The sequence below is a fragment of the Orbicella franksi genome, chromosome 10 (assembly GCF_964199315.1).
Source record: "Orbicella franksi chromosome 10, jaOrbFran1.1, whole genome shotgun sequence".
NCBI lineage: Eukaryota > Metazoa > Cnidaria > Anthozoa > Scleractinia > Merulinidae > Orbicella > Orbicella franksi.
In genome coordinates, this window is record NC_138154.1 from 4,140,307 (window position 1) to 4,162,715 (window position 22,409).

At 38.7% G+C, this 22,409-nt stretch overlaps 3 protein-coding genes across 4 annotated transcripts; 1 reads left to right on the plus strand and 2 right to left on the minus strand.

Annotated features, from left to right (window-relative positions):
* Positions 1–1,387: 1,387 nt before the first annotated feature.
* Positions 1,388–9,469, minus strand: LOC145500967 (uncharacterized). Of its 2 annotated transcripts, none has more exons than XM_081480540.1 (3): positions 8,910–9,469; positions 4,988–5,731; positions 1,388–4,206 (listed from the first exon to the last, which is right to left on the minus strand). In XM_081480540.1, the coding sequence occupies exons 2-3, from the start codon at positions 5,682–5,684 to the stop codon at positions 2,372–2,374; spliced, it is 2,532 nt and encodes an 843-aa protein (XP_081336666.1). In that variant the 5' UTR covers positions 5,685–5,731; positions 8,910–9,469; the 3' UTR covers positions 1,388–2,371. The 2 variants fall into 2 exon arrangements, with proteins under 2 accessions (XP_081336666.1, XP_081336667.1); XM_081480541.1 differs by lacking the exon at positions 8,910–9,469 and having other exon boundaries at positions 1,388–3,121; positions 3,155–4,206; positions 4,988–8,399.
* Positions 9,470–9,856: 387 nt separating this feature from the next.
* On the minus strand, positions 9,857–16,956 carry LOC145501053 (translocon-associated protein subunit alpha-like). Its single transcript, XM_081480617.1, has 12 exons — positions 16,788–16,956; positions 16,211–16,347; positions 14,860–14,922; positions 14,298–14,403; positions 13,478–13,571; positions 13,182–13,215; positions 13,010–13,054; positions 12,655–12,741; positions 12,164–12,243; positions 11,622–11,700; positions 11,000–11,099; positions 9,857–10,632 (listed from the first exon to the last, which is right to left on the minus strand). The coding sequence occupies exons 1-12, from the start codon at positions 16,861–16,863 to the stop codon at positions 10,562–10,564; spliced, it is 972 nt and encodes a 323-aa protein (XP_081336743.1). The 5' UTR covers positions 16,864–16,956; the 3' UTR covers positions 9,857–10,561.
* Positions 16,957–17,036: 80 nt separating this feature from the next.
* Positions 17,037–22,401, plus strand: LOC145501157 (ubiquitin-like protein NEDD8). Its single transcript, XM_081480702.1, has 6 exons — positions 17,037–17,173; positions 17,256–17,273; positions 17,599–17,628; positions 19,225–19,283; positions 21,450–21,473; positions 22,122–22,401. Exons 1-6 carry the CDS (start codon positions 17,156–17,158, stop codon positions 22,207–22,209), a joined length of 237 nt encoding a protein of 78 aa, XP_081336828.1. The 5' UTR covers positions 17,037–17,155; the 3' UTR covers positions 22,210–22,401.
* The last annotated feature ends 8 nt before the right edge of the window (positions 22,402–22,409 follow it).

Below are 22,409 nucleotides of genomic sequence, written 5' to 3' on the forward strand. Positions count from 1 at the left end.
GTTTACATTTGTCCTGAAAAGCCCCAATGGGGAGTGGCCAATTAAGTATATTTATTTTACCACGGCAGCTCATTCAGCAACGAGACTGGTATCAGTAGGGGCCCTAGGTGACAAAGATATATACAATTTGTAAAATCTTAAAACTAAGTAAAATAAGAGAAAAAGATGCTAAAATATATGAGTATGATAACAAATTTATAAATTTCCGAAGAATAAAGAATTGAAACTAAAGATGCTCAATTATCAAGCTTTTAAAATTACTCAAGGACGGGGCACTTTTAGTACATAGAGGATATTACATGGCCGCATGGAGATACGAAATTTCTCTTCGAGTTTTAAAAAATATTTCACGAGTGAGAAAAGAAGAGAATTTTCCTATCTACAGGCGGCCATGTAATGTTCAAGAAATCCCAAACCATTTCACTGTTGCTGCGACAGGCGCCATTTATTGTGTAACCATAGTAACGGCGATCTTTTCACGTGTGAACATATCATGTTTTGCGCGAAAGCTCACCTGGTTTTTCATTGGTTTTATATAATAAAAGCGATTACTTTTAACACAAGCGGTTTAATACAGGCGATTACCCTGGTGTAAGGGTAACCCTAGCTGCCTTGTAAACGTTTTCTTAGGGACAACTTGCCTACCCGGTACAGCTTTTTACTGGTTTCTAAACCCTTTGAGTGTTCGCAGCAGCCGAAACTAGACCAGTAAAAAATTTAAACCGAATGTCCGGGAATTGTTTCAAAACTGAAGATTTTGGCACCAATCAAGGCTGTGGCTAGACAAAATGCGTCAAAACCTAAACGAACGTGGTCCAAATTTTTACAGCAGCAAAACTGCACAAAGGCTTGCCAAGGCTTGCGGTAACTACTTCGATAAACATTATTACAATGTTTCACTGATTACTTGATGGTAACGGAGGTCAAATTCCTTTAAACCTTAAAGAAAACTTTGACACACTTAAAATGATATATTGAGCAGCGCTTTAATGAATTATTATCCAGAGAAAGCATCAATAATAAGCCTGTATCCTACAATAGTATTACAAGTATAAAAAACAAATGTGATAATGCATTAGTTACTTAAAATCTCTTTAAACAGATTTTTTCACAATTGGCTTAACAAAAACATAGCTAACTAATAACTACTTAAGTCACATCAGCCCAGTTATGATTGGCGAAAAAAAAACGCATCTAAAATTATATATCTAATACAGCAAGAGAAATTAACAGTACTTCTCAAGGCATTGTCTTAGAGTCTCCGAACAGTTTGCGAAGATTTATCGGTTCTAGACCTCGCACCAGATGTTTTTTTTTTGCCCTCTAATTTACTGTCCAGTCAGCTGTGTTATCACCCCCGGGGTAATTTACTGTCCAGTCAGCTGTGTTATCACCCCCGGGGTAATCAACATTATTTTAGCAGATTTCGTCTACTACATTTCGGTTACTCGTGAACTTTATAAACTTACGTTGCTTCTGGTTGCATTGCATTATTCGGACGTCTTCGGATATAAGCTATCGTCTTCGTACATCATGGTGCTGCCAGGATACAAATCGCACGCATGTGACTCGAAAAAAGTGGATTACTTTGAAAAATATGCAAGTTGCCTGCTTTCTCGATATAATATGCTAGTGTGAAAATAATTCTTCCAAGTTTTCTTTAAGCCTGACGTTTGCACTGAGGTTTACCGCAACGGAACGAGCATTTTATTCAGTTTTAAATTTCTTAATGTTTAGAGTCTGCCAATACAAATAAAGCCTCTCGGGATGGAGAGAAAGATTGGCCGTGTTCCCGATTAACTTTCTTAATGTTTAATTTCTTAATTTCTTTCCTTAATGTCCTCGTTATTTGTTTCAGTGTGACTACTGTTTCCAGGACACATGACCCAATTTGCAGGGTGACTACTTGGCCACGTTTGTCTCTCCTTAGCTCCGCTATTTACAATGACCACCAACGATATGCAAAACTACGATATAACACACCATGATGTCAGTATTATTTAACACAAATATACATGGCAGTCTCAATCTTTATTCTGTGCGAGCTGTAGAAAATCAACAGTCACTGGATGAGCTTTTCGGCGATAAGAATAATAAAAGAAAAGGTAAATTTTAAAAGTTACAACACTTACCTCGCGATTGATTAATTTTAGATATCACTATACGCTTTTGCGTTCTCCTGGTTATGACATGCCCTAGACTCTACTTCCAGCCTGTTTTGGACGCTTAAACTAACTGACGAAAGGAAATGTTTTTCTATCCTTGGGAAAATCTGGAACAATGAACTGAGATTAGGTACCAGTTTACATTACATTTTATGTCTGCAACTTTTTTCAATTGTCATGTCGAGATCGAACTACCACGCTCTTCTCTACAAAACCGTCTTACTTTTGGTCAATGGGCTGTGGCAGGCTGTGCACACCGCTGCTGTCTCTTCATTGTGTAGAGTACAATTCCTGCATACTCTGCTCCCAGGTTTTGCGCTTTCTACAACGCCAATTCCACGAGTTGCGCCACAGACGATGCATATTCTGTGTTCTGGATCATTCAGATAGGTACATCGGGAACATGGCCAATCTTTTTTCCCATCCCCAGAGGCTTTATTTGTATTGCCAGACTCTTGGCTGGAATAGGCTTTGGAATAACCTGATGTTTTGATGTCCTTCAACCTTACAAACGCGTGTTGCCCTTTGGTTGTTTTGCAAAGATCGGTGGCATAGATTTCCATACACTCTATGCAAACAATTATCAGACAGTATTTGCAAACAATTATACCTTGCAATCCACACAGTTCGCAAACAGCAGCACCTTGAGTACCTTTTTCAAGAAAACGTTTTTCACGCGATATTTCATTTTGAGGATCATTCTTTGAACTGGTCCCTGGAGTTTGGTCTTTCTGTGCTGAAGTCCGCCGTGACGGACCAGGTGATGAACCTTTTGATTCAGGTTTCGCTGTACTATGATCCTTAAGGTCAGCTGCACTGGATCCGCTCTTACGGGTAGCTCCTTTATTAGTTACATTATTTTCAATTTGATAGAGTAACCTAGGTGGCTGTGCTCCCCTCAAGGTTCCAGCTCTAGATCCTGTGGCCTGTGCACCAGTCACACGTTCGCTGCCAGGCTGCCTTCTATGTTCACTGGACGTACTACTGACCTGTTTAGATTCTTTGCCAGCTGAGCGAACATTAGACTCAATGGTTAACTGCTGCCTTAATGTGGCGTTTAAATCTGTAACTCCTGATTGAACTGTGGTTTTTCCATATGTCCCCTCTGCCATCCCGTTGTGTTGAAAAGTGGCATCATTCCGACTCACACGAGAATTTTCTCTTTGTTCTACTTCCATCGGTTCACAGGAAGAAGTGCCAGTTGGTCCGTATTTTGCATCTCTGCGGTCATGCAGTCTCGCACTTTCCCTTGTGGACATACGTTTATCCGATTCGTTCGATATCGACTTCTGACCAGAGTAGCTGCTGATGTCTTTAACGTTAGCATACCTGGCATCCCCAGAAGCAGACACATGCACGCGTGTCACCGTTCTTGGAGAACTCTTGGAATGATATCCATTAGTATTAGGTAAAACTTTACTTGATAGAAGTACCGTACTCCTCTGGGTGACCACAGCAAGTCCCCTTGTATCAGAACAAGACCAATTATTATCTTCGTTTACAGACCCTCCATTCATGTTTGTATGAGGCTGGGACGAAGAAGCTCTGGAATCAACAGATTTAGTATACCTCTGTTTGTTGTCTTTCAAATCCGCAAACACATGGTCACCTTTAGTCGCACCGCAAAGATCGGTCACATAGATCTGCCTGCACTTTCTACAAACAATTCTGTGACAGTGTATGCAAATGATCGTACCCTCCAGCAAACACTGATCACATTTACCATTATCATCACGTTTCACATCTGCGTGAGGCGCCTTCCCCTGGTGCGATACTTCAGTGTCGCGTTCATTTTTTGAGCTGTGCGCTGGATTGTGAGCCCGCTCTCTCTGTGCTGAGGTCCTCCGTGATGGAACAGGCGATGAGCCTTCTACTTCACTTTTCACTGCAGTCTGACTCGTGAAATTTTTTTCCGTTTGACAGAGCAACCTGGTTGGCTGTGCTCCTCCTGTGGTTCCAATTCTAGATCCTGTGGCCTCCGGTGCACCGGTGACACATTCGCTGCCAGGTTGCCTTCTATGTTCCATTTCAGGGTGTACCTCTAAGGAATGAACCAAAAAATGAAATCGTTATATATTTTTTTATTACTGCTTGTAACTACAGAAATTGACATGTGATTTCCTTTTAACCAATGATTGATGTTATCGTTAAACCGGATTATCTTCTCGGTGCCACTTTGTATGTTATGGCGTACAAATATCGCCGATAATGTAGGTTATTATATGACTGGAAACATTACTTCATTGTGATTGGCTGAGAGCAAAAACATCTGTCGTTAATCTTTAATTTCTTTCGCAGTGCAACTTTCCAGGCGCATTCGTAATTTTCTCACTCATATAATAAATAAATACTCGTATATGGAAGCTCGAGCAATTAACGATTAACCCTACCCATGAAATTTGAAAATTCTTTCAAATTTCCCTCACCGAAAAGCTCGTACCATTTTGAGAGGATTTTCAAATGTCACTCGTGGTGGAAACCCCAGATATGTCCAGGATTGAACGCTAATGAGATTCAATTTCCTTATGATAAGCATCACAAAGTGTCCTCATTGGTAAAAAGTCACCAAAACACACACAATTCTGTCAAATATGAAGCAAAATGAAAATGTCAAATAACCCTGCCAAATATGAAGTACTAATTAAACAATACTTCACTCAATCCTGATCATAAGTGGGAAATCCTCAATTGCACTCACATTCATATGGTTAGCTCGCATGTTTATTGCAGCTCAATTATGGCCTTTCGTGAAGCAATGAGAAGTCAAGAGAACCGAATTAGATGTCATCATCTCATCAACATGAACTCTATAGAAAACTTACCCTCCTCCCCATGCTTACTTAAAGCGACTCTTAATGCCTCCTTGACATACTTTATATCTTCTCCCATTTCACGCAGCTGTTCCTTAATGACATACTCGTCCTTTTTCCATTGCTGTAGAAGCTCTTTAAAGTGTTCCTCAATAAGAGGGTCCATACACTCAGTCTTCAATTTGTCAATTGCATCTTCATACTTGGCTCCCCCTAATCTCACCAGTACTGCTCGGATGTTCTGCCAATGGGTGTTGAATGTTGCATCATTAACAGAGGCCTGCGCTGCAAGGGCATACACAGTATTTCTGAAATACTTTATGCGGACAATGTCAGCCTCAAGACTCTTGTCTTCTTCAGATGGTAGGTTACCCCAGCCATTTGCTGGAGGTCTCAAATCGCATATATTTCTAAGGAGAACCATCAAAAGTGTGATATCAAAAGTTGCCGAAGACACAGAAGATGCCATGGCAGGATACAATTTGCACCACTGTGCTGGGTTTAAGATCTTTTTCTTCCCTTTGAAAAGGGCTTGAAGAGTACTGTGAACAGGGCGACTGGCCAAAACTGTGTGAAGACTTCCGGACGCATGAATACCATCGAATGTGTCTCTTAGGGCCTGAGAACAAATATCAACCAGAAGGCGACACAAACGAGAGTAATTGGTCGTCTCTTTCGAGGATGCTACTGATGGGACAACACTGGCCATGAAGAGGCTTGAGTGCACCAGTTTATGTCAATAGAAGATCAGTTGCCCTGAAACGGGATCAAAGAGCTTTATTTCATGGCAATTCCAACAGCTGTCGAGAACATTCTAGTAAGGGATCGGAAATTTTGTCTTCTTTCCTTTTTAACTTGGCTCCAATAGTAGAGTTTAATTTAAGAACACAGCCAGAACGTAACTCAAGATAGGATGGTAGTATCCAGTGTCCCATTACCGGGGACATAACCGAACAACAATTTAAAAAGCACCTGTATATATGCTAGCCTCTAAATGAACTAATCCTTTGTTTACTAATTCTAAAACCACTATTGATTGCCAATGAGCTCAATGCTGTTTTTTGATAGGCAAGTCAGCCTCTTTTAGGCAAGTCAGTTATTCTGCTCATAAATATTAGCTACTTACTTACTTGTAGTTCTCATTACAAGATGTTGCACTAGAATACAGATTAACAAGTGGTTACCATGGTTACTGCACTTTCACTACCCTGCTTACTGCTGGTTTTCCTATGTGTACGATATCGGCAAATTCTCTCTTCACAATAGCAAGTAAAGAATCCTTTTGCATTCGCTGATCCTACGGTTATCACTCAAAAACGTACCGACCCGGAATGCTATTTTTCCTTCTGCTGCATTATCACCGTCGATTTTTTGCCAAGTTCATCATTTTATCAAACCTGGCAATGCTCAGCAAACAAATGCGTACACGAGTGTAGCCCTTCAAAGCTGTACATCCTACGTACTGTATTCGTGATAGGTGGAAAAATCGCGTTTATTCAGAGGTCCATCAAAAAGTGGATTTATAACAGACAAGGAAGGATAGTAACTCAGACTACTTTAATAATGACCTTTGATAATGCATTTCTGGCTATCTGATTGGTTCACTGAATCTTTGTCGTACCTGTGTTTGACCCTCCATGGAGAATGAGTACAGCGAGTGCCGTTTAGCTTAATTTCTTTTCCTGTGGCAAGCAATGAATCCATCGGAAAAAAATGATTTGAGATTTGAGTTTTCTACCGCGGAAATACAATGCTCTCCCAGAAACTGAGCGACTCAGTGAAGAAAACGGCGGGAAAAAAATTCACAGGAAGATCCACAAACCGAAAAGAAGCTTTTCAGTATAGAATTAAATTAAGCTTAGCACCTCAGTAAAGAAGGTTACCTGTCTTTTTACCAGTCTTTTCCTTTTATTCACTATACTCGATTCTGAGCGTCACTGTTGTAGTCAAGACTTTTGAGGAGTTTGTACGATGAATATTTTGCACCACTGTTTGCTGCCATTTCTTATCATCAGCTCATTTAAACAAATTGAAATCCCGGGATTGAAATGTCCACATTATCCAGCCAAATGAAAAATTTAATGACCAGTTTTTCCATCTGCTTTTCGTGGTAGCCCCGGAAAACACTACATGCTGCGTTTTCATGAATTTAACTTACTTTGGAACGAATGAAAGGTTTCTTCTACGGAATAGCCTTCGTAGCAGGCGTTCAAAGGGGAAGGAGATAAGAAGAAAAAACTAAAAGCGCGAGCGTGGAAACCTGTCTAATTTCTCGCGCGCTGATTGGCTCATTTTTATCATCAATAAGGGTACAGACGGATAAAATTTTAATTCTAATTTAATTTTAAGTTCAACTTTCAGCTGTCAAACTGTCAACTTTGTAACCAATGATATTTTATCAACTTTTTTTAAGTAGCTAATCAAAAAACAAGAAACGCTATTGACAATGTTCGCGTCATTTTGAATAAAATTCACTTATCTTTGTTTACTACATGTTTACGGCGTCTTTTCCCCTCATTTATTCCCGGCATTTGACCATTTTGGGGTCTTGTTATTGTAAAAACCAAATTGACGTCAGTTTTTTATGCGTCTGTCCTCTTATTGATGATAAATTTCGTCATAACATTGTCAAAGTTTACTGCGGAACCACTCGCCTGCGGCTCGTGATTCACAGCCACTTTGACAATGTTATGACGCAATTTGTCATCAATAAGAGAACAGACGCATAAAAAGTTGACGTCAATTTGTTAATTGGATTGGTTTTCCAGATATCCACATCGACGTGTAGCGTAAATCAGGATGTGACGTAAAAAATATTTTTACTATCAACATTTCTTGCCATTATCCCCAGAAAAGCAAAATTCAACGAAAATCCGTCAAATCAGTATACCCTAAAAATTCACTTAAAGTTGGTGTATTCTTCCCAAAATTGACGCGAGATTTTAGCTCAAGCATGTTCGTAGACAACTCGGGCCACGCCAGGAGATAAACTCAACCGGCACGAAACCACAAACCGATGGAACAGGACATTACAGACACATATTCTCTGCAAAGTTAAGGAGAAAAACACAGACGACACAGGAGTATTCGAAGACCATTCCGGTTCGTCAATGGAAGTCGAGGGGCCCTTAGACTAATCTTGAACCTTTATCGCTTCCAGGGACCCGTTTCTCTCGAAAAGTTTTCGCACCTGGAAACCCGTAGCAAAATCTGAAACCTCATGATTACAGAGCTGTTTTATTCACGTATTCTTCATATACACAGGGGTTCCATTCCGTACAAAAAGTTCCAGGCGTATACACCTCTCTGTCTTTACATACCGATTACCTAAAAATGGTTTTTCGGGCCCGAAGAGTTTCCGGAGCTTTCGAGAACAGGCCTCAGCACGTTTTTCTTCGTCTTCTTCGTCGCCATCAACATAGCGTGACTTTGCGGTCCGATTACCAAGAAAAACCGGAAACAAATTCAGTCACATACCAAGAATTTGAACCAGCACAAAGAGATAAGAGAAGATAGAGTAGGAAAAGGTTAAAAGTAAGGAGTATGTAGAAGATTCGATACGGCAAACTAGCGGAAGCTGCCAATCACTGCACAGATTGAAAGGATTAATCGAGTGTAGACGACGACGCAAGGCTGGATACAAGGGTGCTGGTCTGGGTTTTAATAGCTGCACGACTTCAAATCAGCTTATAAGAGTGAGGAAATATCGAAACAGCACAGTGGAGAAGCGTTATGCATAATTGTTCGTCCCAAAATGAGTTCAATTTCAAGCATTAGTAGTGTAAGTGAATACAATTGAGCTTGAATACGTTAAAACAAAGACAAAGCGACAGCAAATACTCACTAATATGGTTCGAGATTATAACAGCAAGCTGCTACAGGTAAGAGAAGAAGAGATTTAGTTTCTTGAAAGCTAAGATACTCGAATACAAACCTTTTATGAACAGCACGAACACCGCGCGTACTTCACAGAAAATATAGGCGAAGCAATAACGAAGGAAGAAACGTTATTCCGTTCAACACCCTCTCACAATCAGTGATTTATCCACTCTTAGAGGGTCCCATAGTGTATTGGTATTGGCCAAATGACATGCAGAAAGAGATGGTTTGCTCCAGGCTTCACTCGCCGTGCGACCCACCACCCAGAGAATAGAAGGGAAAGTAAAAAAAATCAAGATAACAGAAATGAGTACAAAACGAAAACGTTCTGTTATCAGCATAAAATTACAAATATTCCTGAACAAGCATAAATGTATTATTTCAAAATGCATGGAGCAATACAGTGGCGGCTCCAGACCTTGAGCTAAGCGGGGGAGGGGTTGTTTTGCTTGCCCTGCCAGCTTTCTTTCCTTCTGTGATTTCTTCTTTTTTTACCCAAAATAAGGTGGGGTGGGCCCCCCGGGCCCCTACCCTAGATCCGCCACTGCAATAGCAACTCTAAACCCACATCAAGTGGAAATGTTGCAAGTCCCCAGTATGTTTGTTTGCATACCATGTTCTAAAACCAGATATGAAACATTCCTTAACTTTGTAAATGTATTCCCTATTTCCTAAATTTCAGTATTAAAGTAAGGATAGAGGAAACAGGAAGTACTGTTACACAGGGGACTCTTACAATTTGTAACATATCTGCTTGCATCCCACCCATCTTAAATTGTTAAACATGGTCAACGACAACAAACTATGAAATGTGGAAAATTATTCTTGACAGTTTCTTGAAATGCTATTGTGAGTCTCAAGAAATAAACAAATTCCAATGGGTCTCGTTGTGTACAGGCTAACGACCAACTCCACTGTCAGTATTAAAGGCGTCTTTCAGAGTCAAGTAGAAGGAGAAATAGTGACAACAATGGTTCCTGGTCAAGCTTAGTCAGGAAAGAAACAAAAAGACCAAATCTCACTACTTTGAAATATTGTATTTATTCAATATCTTTTAGTGTAAAAACTCCAGCTTTGAAGTCGGGAATTGTACATGAAGTGTGTTCTGCAGCCATTTTAGTTGAGCAATGTTAGACTGTAACTCGTTTCCTTAGCTCTGAGAAATTTATTAGAATTAACCATACTGTTGATGCTTGCCACAGTTGTCAACCAATTAAAGACCAAAGGATTTAAATGTTTAATTTATCAACAGGTCTGACTTCTGCTTCTCACCAAAACTGGGTTTTTAACTAGACAAGTTAAGGGAAACCAACAGAGGCTGATCAAAATAAGTTGAAAACTTTGTCAAGCATAAGACAGTATGGCATCTGATTGTAAAAGCTTTCTACTCTGTGTTGAGCAGACTAAAGAAAAAAAAAGCAAGGTCAAGCCTCCCATAAGTGGACAACCATTGGATAAGAAAATTATTTTTTTCTCTTTCAGTAGATGTCCAGTTATGGAAGGTTAACCATGTAGTCTTTGTACATGGTGGGGATTGTGACGAATTGTCTGCTGACACGGGTTGTCTGTCTATAGAAGCTGTCTGCCAATAAACAAACTGCCTCATTATCTTTCTAAGAAATATTTTAGTTTATGATTCAGACTTTCTTTAAACACCAAGATAATGGCTTCAGGAAGTTTACATTGAAGAAGTGTAATAACTTATATCTATTCATCAGAGCCTGTGTTACGTTTCTGCCGCCTGTTTCTTGGCGAGCGACGTGGAGAATTTTTGCCAGCTACAGAGAGACAAGAAGAAAATATTATAGGTATCACAACACAAAGATGGACCAACTTGGCTTAATTATCGCATACATATTGATTATTTTGTAACAAGTTTGTCAGAATATTATAGGCAGAAATATGCCATTGAGGGACAATAAGTCCAAATCAGACAACACAAGTAACCACCTCACGTGAAGTTGCATCATATTTATGTTCACCCTCTTGTTGGTAAGTATACTTGTTTTAAAATATAACATCATGGTCGTTACAGAGGTGTAGCTATGCTTTACCTGGGACAATTAAAATCAGTGAAACTACCTATGATATTAATGCAGTCATGCTCAGGGCATGTGACAAGCTTGTTCATAAATCACAACATACCAAATTCTGTTGTGGTTTCTTTTGGCAGCCAGTCATAGTCAATATCAGTGTTCTGTTGTGTACCCATCTCAATTACTGGCTTAGCAGCTGGTTTCTTGCCCTTTGTAAGAAAAGAAAGAAAGACTAAGAACCAATCTTATACTACTCTCATTTATGAAAAAATTACACCTCAATTTCTTTCCAATGTCAGGCCATTTGGATTTTGTCTACACCACCTTAATAGTGGACTGACAGGGGCTGAGGACATTATTTCTGCATTTACAGGAGGCAGCATGGCCAAGTGGTTTAGGGCACTGGTGTTGTAATCTCGAGGTCCCAGGTTCAAGGCCTCCACCCTGCCACTAGTGGCATTTGGCTCTCGGTAGTTCCAAGTTCAAATCCTTGGTCCCGCTTTGTAAATAGCCAACTGGTCTGCCTCCTGCCGGTTGGGATTTTTCACTATGTTATGTTTATTTTGAAATATTTGTTTCCTTTGTTTTAGTGGCATGCCTGTAAACTAGCCAAGCTTAGCGCTTGTATAGCTAAGTGCATGACCACTATAAATAAGATTTACATTTACATTTTACATGTTCTACTACATAAAAAATTATTACTGCCTGTTAAATGCAAGCTCTCAGTTTACCTTCACAGAAGTCAAGGCATAGTGGCCAGCCATGACCAACAACAGAGCAACCGCTACCAAGAACACATACAGGAAGAAACTGAAAAAAACAAACAAACAAACCAAAGCTTTTACTTTAAAATGAACTCTTCATGGAGCAATCACCTAATATAACAACCTTTTTTACAAAGGTATCAAGAAGTCATAGATATATGGTTTATTGACCAAGTGTGAGGTCAAGACAGCTCACTATAGGAAAACAAGTCTCACTCTAGACATCTTGACCAAACAAGGAAAGGTAGACAGTACTTACTATATGGCACAAAGAGCACCATTTCCTTGTAGGACAAAGCAGGCAAGATAACCTGCCAAAAAATCTTGCCTGCTTGAGTAGCCAATCCCAGTTCAGGATTTGGTTCATTTTCCAATGTAATAAGATGAGATTAATAAAAAAACAATAACTATTTCTTTAAATATCATCAAGCTCTCTAAGCGAAACTCTATTAAATTAAGCATCATGAATGCAAGATGACATTTTAATCAATTAACCAAGCAGTTCTTACGTTTCACCATCAATTCCTTCGTCACTTTCTGTAATGTTAATTGTTTCATTGAACACTGCATCCATGAATGGCTTGCCTTCCTATGTTGAACAGAAAAAAAAAACGACCCTTCATTGTCTGTGAGCTGTAGTTATTGCCAAGTATACAGCAGATTACTTGACATATAAATGACAAAATACTACATATCTGAAATTAACATCAGTGCACAAAGTATGCTTGGATTCCGAACTAATCCAAGCTTTCAATCTAGTGGTTAACTAATCTTGTAGTCTTAAGTTTTGAAATAGCTTCTGACTGAAAATTTTCATTTATCAAGTTGACATTTTTATTCAGACTCACAAGACTACTGAGGCTTATTTTACTTGCCCCTGGGGCCACTGAACTTCTCTTGTCACTTGCCCAAGAGCAAAATTTACTTGCCCTGGGCAATCGGACCTGGGTTTTTTCCTGCCTTGCTTTATTGATTGGCTTTTTCGGCATAAATATCTCACCGAATCCTTGTATGCCAAGTTAATAGTTAGACCAAATGGGCGTCCTCCAAAAGATTCATGAGGCTTGAACGCATATTCAAAAGAAGCCTGTTGAAGTCACAAATAAAAAGACAATGTAATCTCTTTATTACATGTACACATCAACATATTTTAATTGAATGTGGTAAGTTACACTGAATAACTAAAATGATTCAAAGCTACACAGCAAAAAAGATGACAGAGCACTAACCCAACCATCACCTACAAGAGCCAAAATCAAAAACAATATTCAAATATATCTGAATGTAAATAAACATAACTGAACAATTTCTCTCAAATATTTTTAAAACTCAGCAAGTGAATGTTGAGGACATACCTGACTGCCTGGCTGTACAACTGTGTTATACTGGAATCCAGTGAACTGTAGCAATAACAAAATAATGTTTACAATCAGAGAGGCTGATAAGTTTTAAGTACTTTCTGAGTATTCCAAAGTCATTGTGTATGAGAGATAATAACAACATTTTTTACATGTACATTGTACTTACATTTTGAATGTAGTATGTGTAATCTTGAGGGTACCTGAAAATAACATATTTCAATAAAATCACTTTAAAGCAATAGCAACATCCAGACTGATACCCTCTTTGCCAATTTTGATATGGAATATTGGCAAATACTTAACCCAACCAGGTAAGCAACATAGAAATTTCTGATTCTAAAATGAGACTGCCTTCAAAATACGGAACAGTCCTGGAAGTGCTAAAAAAATGCTGCAGAAATGCTGAGAGACGTGAAATACAAATTATTGTGTAGAGTAAAACATCTGATAGGATGTAGTTACCTTAGAGATGCTTCAACAAGTTCCACAATGAAATCATTCTTGCCATTATTTCCCAGACCAATGAGACACTTGATCACTTCACCAGCAGGAAATTCTATCCATGAAGAACAGACACAGTGGATTACCTTACATAAATTAAGCCCTTACTTACTTGCATTCCCTACAGGCAACTGACAGTGTTCATTGCATTTTGTCAAAACCAGATCTTTAGGCAGAATTGTGTGCAAGTGTGCTGACGACCAACTTTTTAGACAAAAGTAATATTGAGGGCTTAATTGAGTCAATTTACAGCAAATTTGACATATTTCAAATGTGCACTCAACACTGCAGAAGTAGACCTTGCATACTTAAATTTGTCTCCAGACCCTGTATAACGATGGCACTACAGGTCAAACAGAGAGTTTTGGACACATGCATGTAGTTTCCAATCCTCAGAATTTTCAAGGTGCTTCATCTTCTTTGTGAAGATCAAGATATATTGATATATTGCTGATGAAACAGTGCATTACAAAAAGGTTGTAATTTGATATGGAATTGCCAGAATTTGATTTATCTCATGAACTAGTTACTAGTTACTAAACGTAGCAAATTCTGAGGACAGAGCCAAACTTAAACAGTGAAAAACCTTTTTCATGCAATTTGAAAAAAATAGAATAAAATAATTTACAACCTTTATTTACACTTGGTCAATGTTTTTAGCCAAAGGCTTGTGGGACCAAGCAATTAAATTTCAGAAACTTAATAATCCTAATTACAGTGTACACATAATTTAAGTTTGTCAAGTGCTAAAACAAATCAAATACAGGAGCAGTGAACAAACCTTGGTTAGAGGGTTTGGTAAAGAGAATCACTGTATCAGCATCTGGAGATGGCTTGGGAGTTTCTTCTTTTTCTTCTTCCTCTTCACTTGCTTCAGCATCAGTTTTCTACAGAAAAACAAAATCAAAAAAATTTCTCAATCCCAATTTCTTTCTATATTGTGAAGCAATATAGAATATTAGTGGGAAAATTTCCTTGATACAGCACAAAATTCTCCCAACAAACATAACTGAAACATAAAGCAATCAGAGAGGAGAATTGACATTTTGACTTATGGGACTAATGATGAGGTAAATTAATTGGAAATACTTATGTACTAGTCGCCCAAATGCGTGTAATACTAACCCTCCCGAAATTTTTTAATTAGTGCAATAATTAATTAGAAATTACAACAACACCATTTCTTATAGTACTTTGGTAAGAAGAATTCAAATTTTCACTTTCCCATAGAATTGACTAGCTCCACTACAAAATCAAATAGCACCAGGCTAACAGACATGGCTTTCTTGGCATCCTGCACTCTATATTTTATATATTATATTATCAATAAACTCGACACTTACAGAGTCTGTTGGAGCAGGACTGTCTTCTTTGTCTTCCTCTTCTTCTTCTTCCTCAGTGTCAACCTTATTTGAAAATACAAAAGAGAATTCCAATTTTATTACACATAAATGTAGGGCAGGCATTGTTGGTTTTGAAACGTGATGTTAATTCGTTTTTTGGTCGCAGGAACTTACTTTACCGTAGATGTTATCAAGTAATTGTCACTTTCAAACAAGGCCTTACTTACTTACTTAATCTACTGTGGTTGACCAGCCTTCAGCTGCTATGTCCGTTAGGGAAATAGTCATAACCGCTAGGTTTTGCGTACGTGTTCTCCGGTTAGATATATCCACGAGGTTTTCCTCGGTTAGGTCAGTTCAAGTGCAGATTTCACTGCGTCAACTTCTACTCGGCATTGGGCCATAGTTTCTCTATACACTGTTACTCGTCTATTCTATCACGTCAAGTTCAGTGCGTGTGCAAACCAAAGTGAGTAATCTATTCCTTGTTCTTTAGGGTTAGTTCTTAGGTTTTCTATTGTTATTTGTTTCGGTTGAGTTTCCTTTTATCGTTACTAAATCGGTTAGTTAGTTCTGTATGCTCGGAATCGCGCTTGATTAGGTCCATATCTCCAATATAGGGTTATTTTGCCATGAAAGTACTGTCCAAGTTACACACCATGTAGCCTATTAATCGTTTTCCAGCCTTCCGTACGATCAGTATAAGTGCTGATTATGTTACACTTCCATGTTACGGACGTTATTGAGAATGCTAGCAATAGTTTCTTCATTTGTGTTATTTTATCTTTATACTTCGGTATGTTAGTTACGTTAGCTTCTATTTTCGTTATTGTATTTCAGTTCGAACCGGCATACGGTTTACATTATACGACTTACGGCTAAGCTTACAGCACGTGGTTTAATTCTACCTTCGTCTTGGCATGTGATTCATTTCATTTGAGTCTGTATGGAACATTGATCCCTGTCAATTAAACTCTGTTTACATCGTAGTCAGAAGTTCTTGTCGAGTTCGTTTTAACACTACGCACTGCTCTACACATGTGATTACTTGGATTTTTGGCCTGCTTTATTCTGTCCTTGTAATTCACAGGCATAGCAACCTGCAAATTGACTGGATAGAGAACTAGAGAAATCATAGACAAACAATGCCTTCTAAATAACAATACAAAGAGTAACAAAAAAGTAGTCTATTGTACCTGTCTTGTACTACAAGTTTAATTTTTTAAGGAAAACAGAGGATTTTCTTGGCTACATTCAATATGACTTTGAAAGCAGGAAGGAAGTCAACAAATGTTATTTTTTTTTCAAAAGAGCAATTAGTGCAAAAAGATGTGTATGACATTACACTAACCTTTCCATCGTCCACATCGTCACCAACATCTTCAACATATTCCTCGTCAACAGAAGCCTCTGTAGCATCAGCTTCAGTCGGTTGCGCGACCTCCTGCTCGTTTTCCACTTCATCTTCTCGCGCCATTACACACACATCTTGTCATGTCCCAATAGTTTAATGCCACGTATACAACGCGGCAAAAAAAAAATCAAATCAGTATAAAACAGGAAATGAACCGTCTGCGTAGTCTAACCAATCCAACTGCTACTAGCTATGGCTTTAGCGCTATTTGATATCCAGTCCTCAGACAAAACAAGGGGAAATCATTCGCCCAAAGCGAAGGAAAACAGCTTCCATTCTTCCAAGAACGGACTGAAGGAAGCAACAGTCGAGAGAACACAACGACAACAAAAGTAAAACACTTCTGACACCAAAGGCATCTCTCGGAAGGCCTCATTCAAGCTGTTTATACCTTCGCATCGGTACGATCATTCCAAATGCCTAAAACATCACAGGACATAAGAGACACACAATGAATGTTCAGACTTTCTATTTACTACACACACGCTGAATCACGCAAGATTAAGTCACTCACCATTGCCGACCAGGACAAGCGATGCCGGTAAAACTAAAAGAAACAGAAAAAGAAATTTCCGTAGTAAAGAAAACATGATGGATTATTTCCAAAACCGTTCCTTCTCGCAAGATGGAAACGGATTCTCTGACTGTGTTTTCACACAATCAGTCGAAAATGGCTGCCAGAACAAAGAGAGCTATGAGACGAAGACCCCGCAAACATGACTGATCAGCGGCAGAGCGGCTGATTAGTTACCAGCTTTTCGCCGACAGAACGCTCCGATATTGAGCCAGCGATCAGTGTGTACAAGTAGCCGTCAGATTTCAAGTCGATCTTTAGGGAAATTTCGCCCTTTTGAACGCCAAATTAAGGAACTAGTTTTCAGCATGCTTATCAAAGTGAAGGTATTAACGTCTTGATTCAAGCAGTTAATTGCGTTTTCGTTTTTGTAATGATGTTTTCTTTTTCTCTCCGTCATCTTCAAAGACCTTAACTGGAAAGGAGGTAAGAGTGAAACTGGATAAGAATTGGGAATTATTTAATTTGGAGCGACCTACACCATATAATTGGCGAAATCCGTCAATAGATAAACGACAAAAACTATAACCCTGACCCTTAGAGCAAACGAGGTACAGATTAATACGAGCGAATCAAGATAGAGGAGTGCAAATCAAGTGGATTCTTTCTGTGTCCTCATCTCACATGTGATCAGTAGCCAGTCAATGGAAATTCCAGAAGTGTTTGGTGTACTGTACTTGTGACTCATTAAGTTTTGCTGTAAAACACAGTGACTTCGTTGAATTTATCTTGTTATATTTCCGATTTGCAGATTGAGATTGACATTGAACCTACAGACAAGGTAAAATAACATCAATCTTAAATTAGCCATCACTAAAACCTTCAAGGTCCCTGTATCCCATCTGTTCATCCATTGAGCTCATTATTGCTAACTTTTCATGCTGCATAAGGCCATCCCCTTTTTTCTCTGTTTAGCATCATCCAACCAACTCAGATTTTCACATTTTCAAAAAAAAAAAAAAGTTATGCAGAAGGCGATGAAGGCAGTGACACATTATTTCAAACAATTGTCACTTTAATCTGAAACATAAGCAATTTTTTGCCTTACAGATTTTTAGTTTTTTCCCTGTTCTCGTTTGATTTTAACAACGACGTTGATTTTTCCTTCCTCCATTGCCACCATGTTGACTTTGTAACCACACCTTGTTGTTTCCAGGCTCCATGGATATTATGCTGAGGTACCGGGCCTCCTAGCTCCAGACTCCTTTTCCAATTTTATTTTTGTTTTTTTTTTTCCTTTTCTGACCAACCGACCCAAAATCAGAAAACTTATTCCACAATAAACGAAAAAAAAGGGGAATGGCCTAATCACTATGGTTTGGTGCTGGTATAACTTGACTGGTGGACTTACTCACTTGTACTTTTGTGTCTGTGGGAGGTAGATTCATCAAATATACATAGGTAATGCACTGGATGCAGATTGAGAAAACTGGTTACGATCACTACTTTGTGTTCACGAGCTGGACACTTCTCTCACAGAAGTGACAAAGCACTAACACTCAAAATTTCAGTTTCACTAACTCACTACACTCAGTTAATTTACCTTTATCAGCTTCAAGTTGATTTGTAGCTAGGTGTACCACTCTCACAGTACCTCTTGCAACTTGGTTGTGTCAATGGGAACTGGCCATCTTAAAAATGTAATCCAAGAAAAAATGTGGGGATCTAGCTGCAATGACATAGCATCTCATCCAGGGGGGTGTAGTAATGTCATAGATTTTCTATTAAGCCCTTCAGGGAGGAGATTATTTAGTTCAAGCAGGTTTTAAAGAAGGGATCTTATTTTATTTAAAACAACACACTGGCAGGTTATACCAGCGTAACACTTTTTTTTGTGCAGTGTTTTGATCAGTGAAGGATCTTACCTTATTCTTTCTGAGTACTAAAGTAACTGGTTATCAGTTGTTCATATAGTGTGATCATCTGGGTGACAGTAGTTCTGAACTTGACTCTGATGATGACGTTTCTCAAAACATCAGTCACCAACAACAGTTCTTTTCAGAATTACCCCATACCCCGACAAACCAGTAACATTTCCCCAAAGCTTGCAAATACTGTATTTAAAATTGTACCCAGACATGATAAAAATGCACTTGTGAATAATTTAAGTCTGTCTTTGGATGATTTAGTTACAAACAAGGAGAGAAGTGAGAGGAGGAGGCTCCAGAGAGAGAGGGTGGCCTTGGTTAATTAGGGGGGCGGGGTTTATTAGAGAGGAGTGACTTAGTTGATAATTTACCATACCTCATATTGTTTTGTTCTGTTTAAACCAGGATAATCTAATGCAAAATCAGAGGCTAAATGAGCCAGAGTGCAGACTTTCATTTACTTTTTTGGCTCCTTAAAATTATTTTATCTCCCAATTCCATCAAAAAAGGTAGAAAGAATAAAAGAAAGAGTTGAAGAAAAGGAAGGAATCCCTCCCCCACAGCAGAGGTGAGAACATGCCATCCATTATAGCTTTTGTGATATTATATTAACAGTCATACACACGGGTCCAAGCATGAAGTTAAGATAGCTGAATATGGGCCAATTTTTTTTGGAAGGTTTATAGACTGAGACGGAGTCGAGGTCTATAAAAACACAAAAGAACATGGGCGATATCCAGCCATCTTGACAGAACAAGCTTGATCAATAAAGGTTTTATTATATTGGGAAAGAACACATTTATTTCTAGAACACAGCAGGTAATCCTGGGCAGGCAAGATAGCACCATCTTGCCTGCTCAGATAGCCCATCACAGCCCCTAGGAGTGCCGGCGGGGGGAGGGGGGGTACGCCATATAATGGCCCATACGGGAGGTTCCACCTGAAAGGAGTGCCTGTTTCAGGCTTCAGGTGTACAAAAGGGTAGGGATTTTGCAAGTTGAGGTACATGAAAGGGTAGAGAAATCTGTGATTTAAGTCCAACATGAACATGAACTGAATATAAAGGACTTGTTTTTGTGGTTAACATCTCTTCTGGTTATGCTTGATGTTAACTTCTTTCCAAGGGGATGCACTGGTCTTAAGAAGGTATGTGAAAGGGATACCTTTTCTGTCAAAATGGTATGCGAAAGGGTAGGGGTCAGACCTTTGGGTAGAGCCTCCATGTATAAAACTTAGCAGAATACCCCCTCACCCCCTGAGATGTGTGTGTGTGCCAGGAAAGCAGGATTCGGTTCATCTTTCCTGCTCATGGAGCTACTATCTTGGTCAAACTAAATGAAAAATTGAGACCACCCTTCCCACCATTTCAGTGGGGGAAAATATGGCGTGTTTTGGTTGCAGATTTATTTCTTATTTTATTCTGTCCAAGATTGTAGCCATATAATAATAGAAGTTACTGAACTAGCGTGAGGTCCATATAATTTAGAGAAATATTGGCCAAGTTCATTTTTTACGGACCTTGCCTGTAGCTCAGTCCATAGACTTGCTAAAAAGGACAAGACCAATATTCTCCAATATGGGCCAAACAAGCTACAATCCTGGCCAAAAGTCCTTGGGACACTTGACAAAATGACAACTGGTGATGCATTATTTTGGAGTAGGAAGTCATTATTTAATTTGCCATACCCCCTCCCCCAAAAACAGTGTTGGAATACTGGGTCTACTTTGGGTGAATCAACATCAACATTGTGTTGGGGGTGGGGAGGGGGAGGTGGACAGAAAGACCATATGTTGGCAAAAGTGCAAAGTGTCCCAAGACTTTTGACCAGGATTGTAGTTCAATAACATATTTATTATAATGGCTTGCTTTAATCTGTGGATCATAAATTGATGTGTTTCTGCAAACCATTCTAGATAAACCTGCACACAAAAGATAAGCATGCATTTACATTTCTTTTGTCCAGCAAGCATAGGGAACCAAGCAGAATTCTCCTTTTCATCGGGGACCAGTTCAGGCATATAATAAAGGTCATTATAGCCTCCCTCTAAACTAAAACTGTAAAGCATCCCCTACTGTCTTGGCTTTTCCACTTAGTAACAGCATAATTGCAAGAATTGTGATGGCCTAATGGTTAACATGCTGGCCCTGGATCAAGTATTCTGGGTAGAAACTGGAGTAATGCAGCAAGAGAGATGAGCCAGTTGGACTTAAATGGTTGACTTAATGGTGTAAACTATACTGTACATTGTGATGTTCCTTATCTCAATAACCATGGATGTAATATTTCTTTGTTTGTATGTTTGTCTGATATCAATTATTTAATGACTGATTTTTTTGGCATATCTGTGAAGCCCTCTGAACTTTTCTGTGGAGAAAATTCTTGTAACATGTGTGGGAAAATACCAAGTGGGCTTGCCATGATTGTAACTTGCATTATAGTTAGAGCACAAAAATTGATAAATAATGTACAAGAACTGAGTTCTGCTGGAACAAAGTATTTGTATTTTTTGTAACTTTCACTACCCTTGTCATGTCTAGTAAAAAGCAAAAAAAACGGTATCATTTGTCTATTCTTTTAGATATCTTTCTACTTCAGAATTTCATATTCTTATTTACACCTGTCTACCTCAGAGTAGAATGTAGGCTAGCAACAGTACCTCTCCATCTTGCTCTGCCCTGTGCAAGTTGAGAACTCAAACAAATATCTTGTAAATTTTATTTTCTTTATTCCAGGTTGATATTTAGTGGAAAGCAAATGTAAGTATACTTTCTGTATTTAATCCAGTACATTGAAGGTTTCAAACTTGATTTATTAATTTTACTTGCTGATCGCCACACATCTTTATAAGGTCACATTTGAGAATCTAACAGTTTCTTCAGTAGGCTTGTTCGAAAAAAGAAATAATTTGGATGAACTCATTACATGTAACATCCAGACCAAGGCTGAAGAAAGATCTATGATCCAAATTTCATTTAAAACCCAAGATTCGAACATCAAGACAGGCACAATCCAGAATCCGCGACAAAATTCACAGCTGATCCATGATCCACTTTGTTTGCAAAATCGGTGAATCCACTCAATTTACTGCAAAACTCCACAATCTGTGCTCTTTTTAAGGCCAAATCCGTCGATCCGAAAACCTATTCACCCCCCTCCTCTATTGAATTGGCAAGTAACATTTTGCCACGGCAAGTATGTTATCTGGCATACTTGCCCAGCTGACATCTTGGAGAAAAACCAATATGGACCCCTGCTTAATGGAATCTATCAAAAAAGGCTTATGTTATGATCTCATGACTAATTTTCGTGATTCTCAGCTTCATTGTTTTGCAATTTCATAGCAACAGATAGAACCTAGATAATGTTTTTATTATTATAAAATTATTTGACCTGTTTGTTGACAGGAATGATGACAAAACCGCTGCAGACTACAAGATCCAAGGTGGATCTGTTCTTCATCTTGTCCTTGCCCTGAGGGGGGGCTTTTTGTAACAAAAGAATTAGTATTAATTACCTGTCAAGTACCGTCATTGTGCAGTGCTGTTAGTGATAGAATGCTGTAGTTGTGTTTCTTGTAGGAAGGCTGGAATGTAAAATAAGTACAAGAAAATCCATGTCCTTTTTTCCACACCTAAGTGTTGTATTTACTTTTGACCAGTTTTTATGAAATAAAATATGTGCATGGATATCAA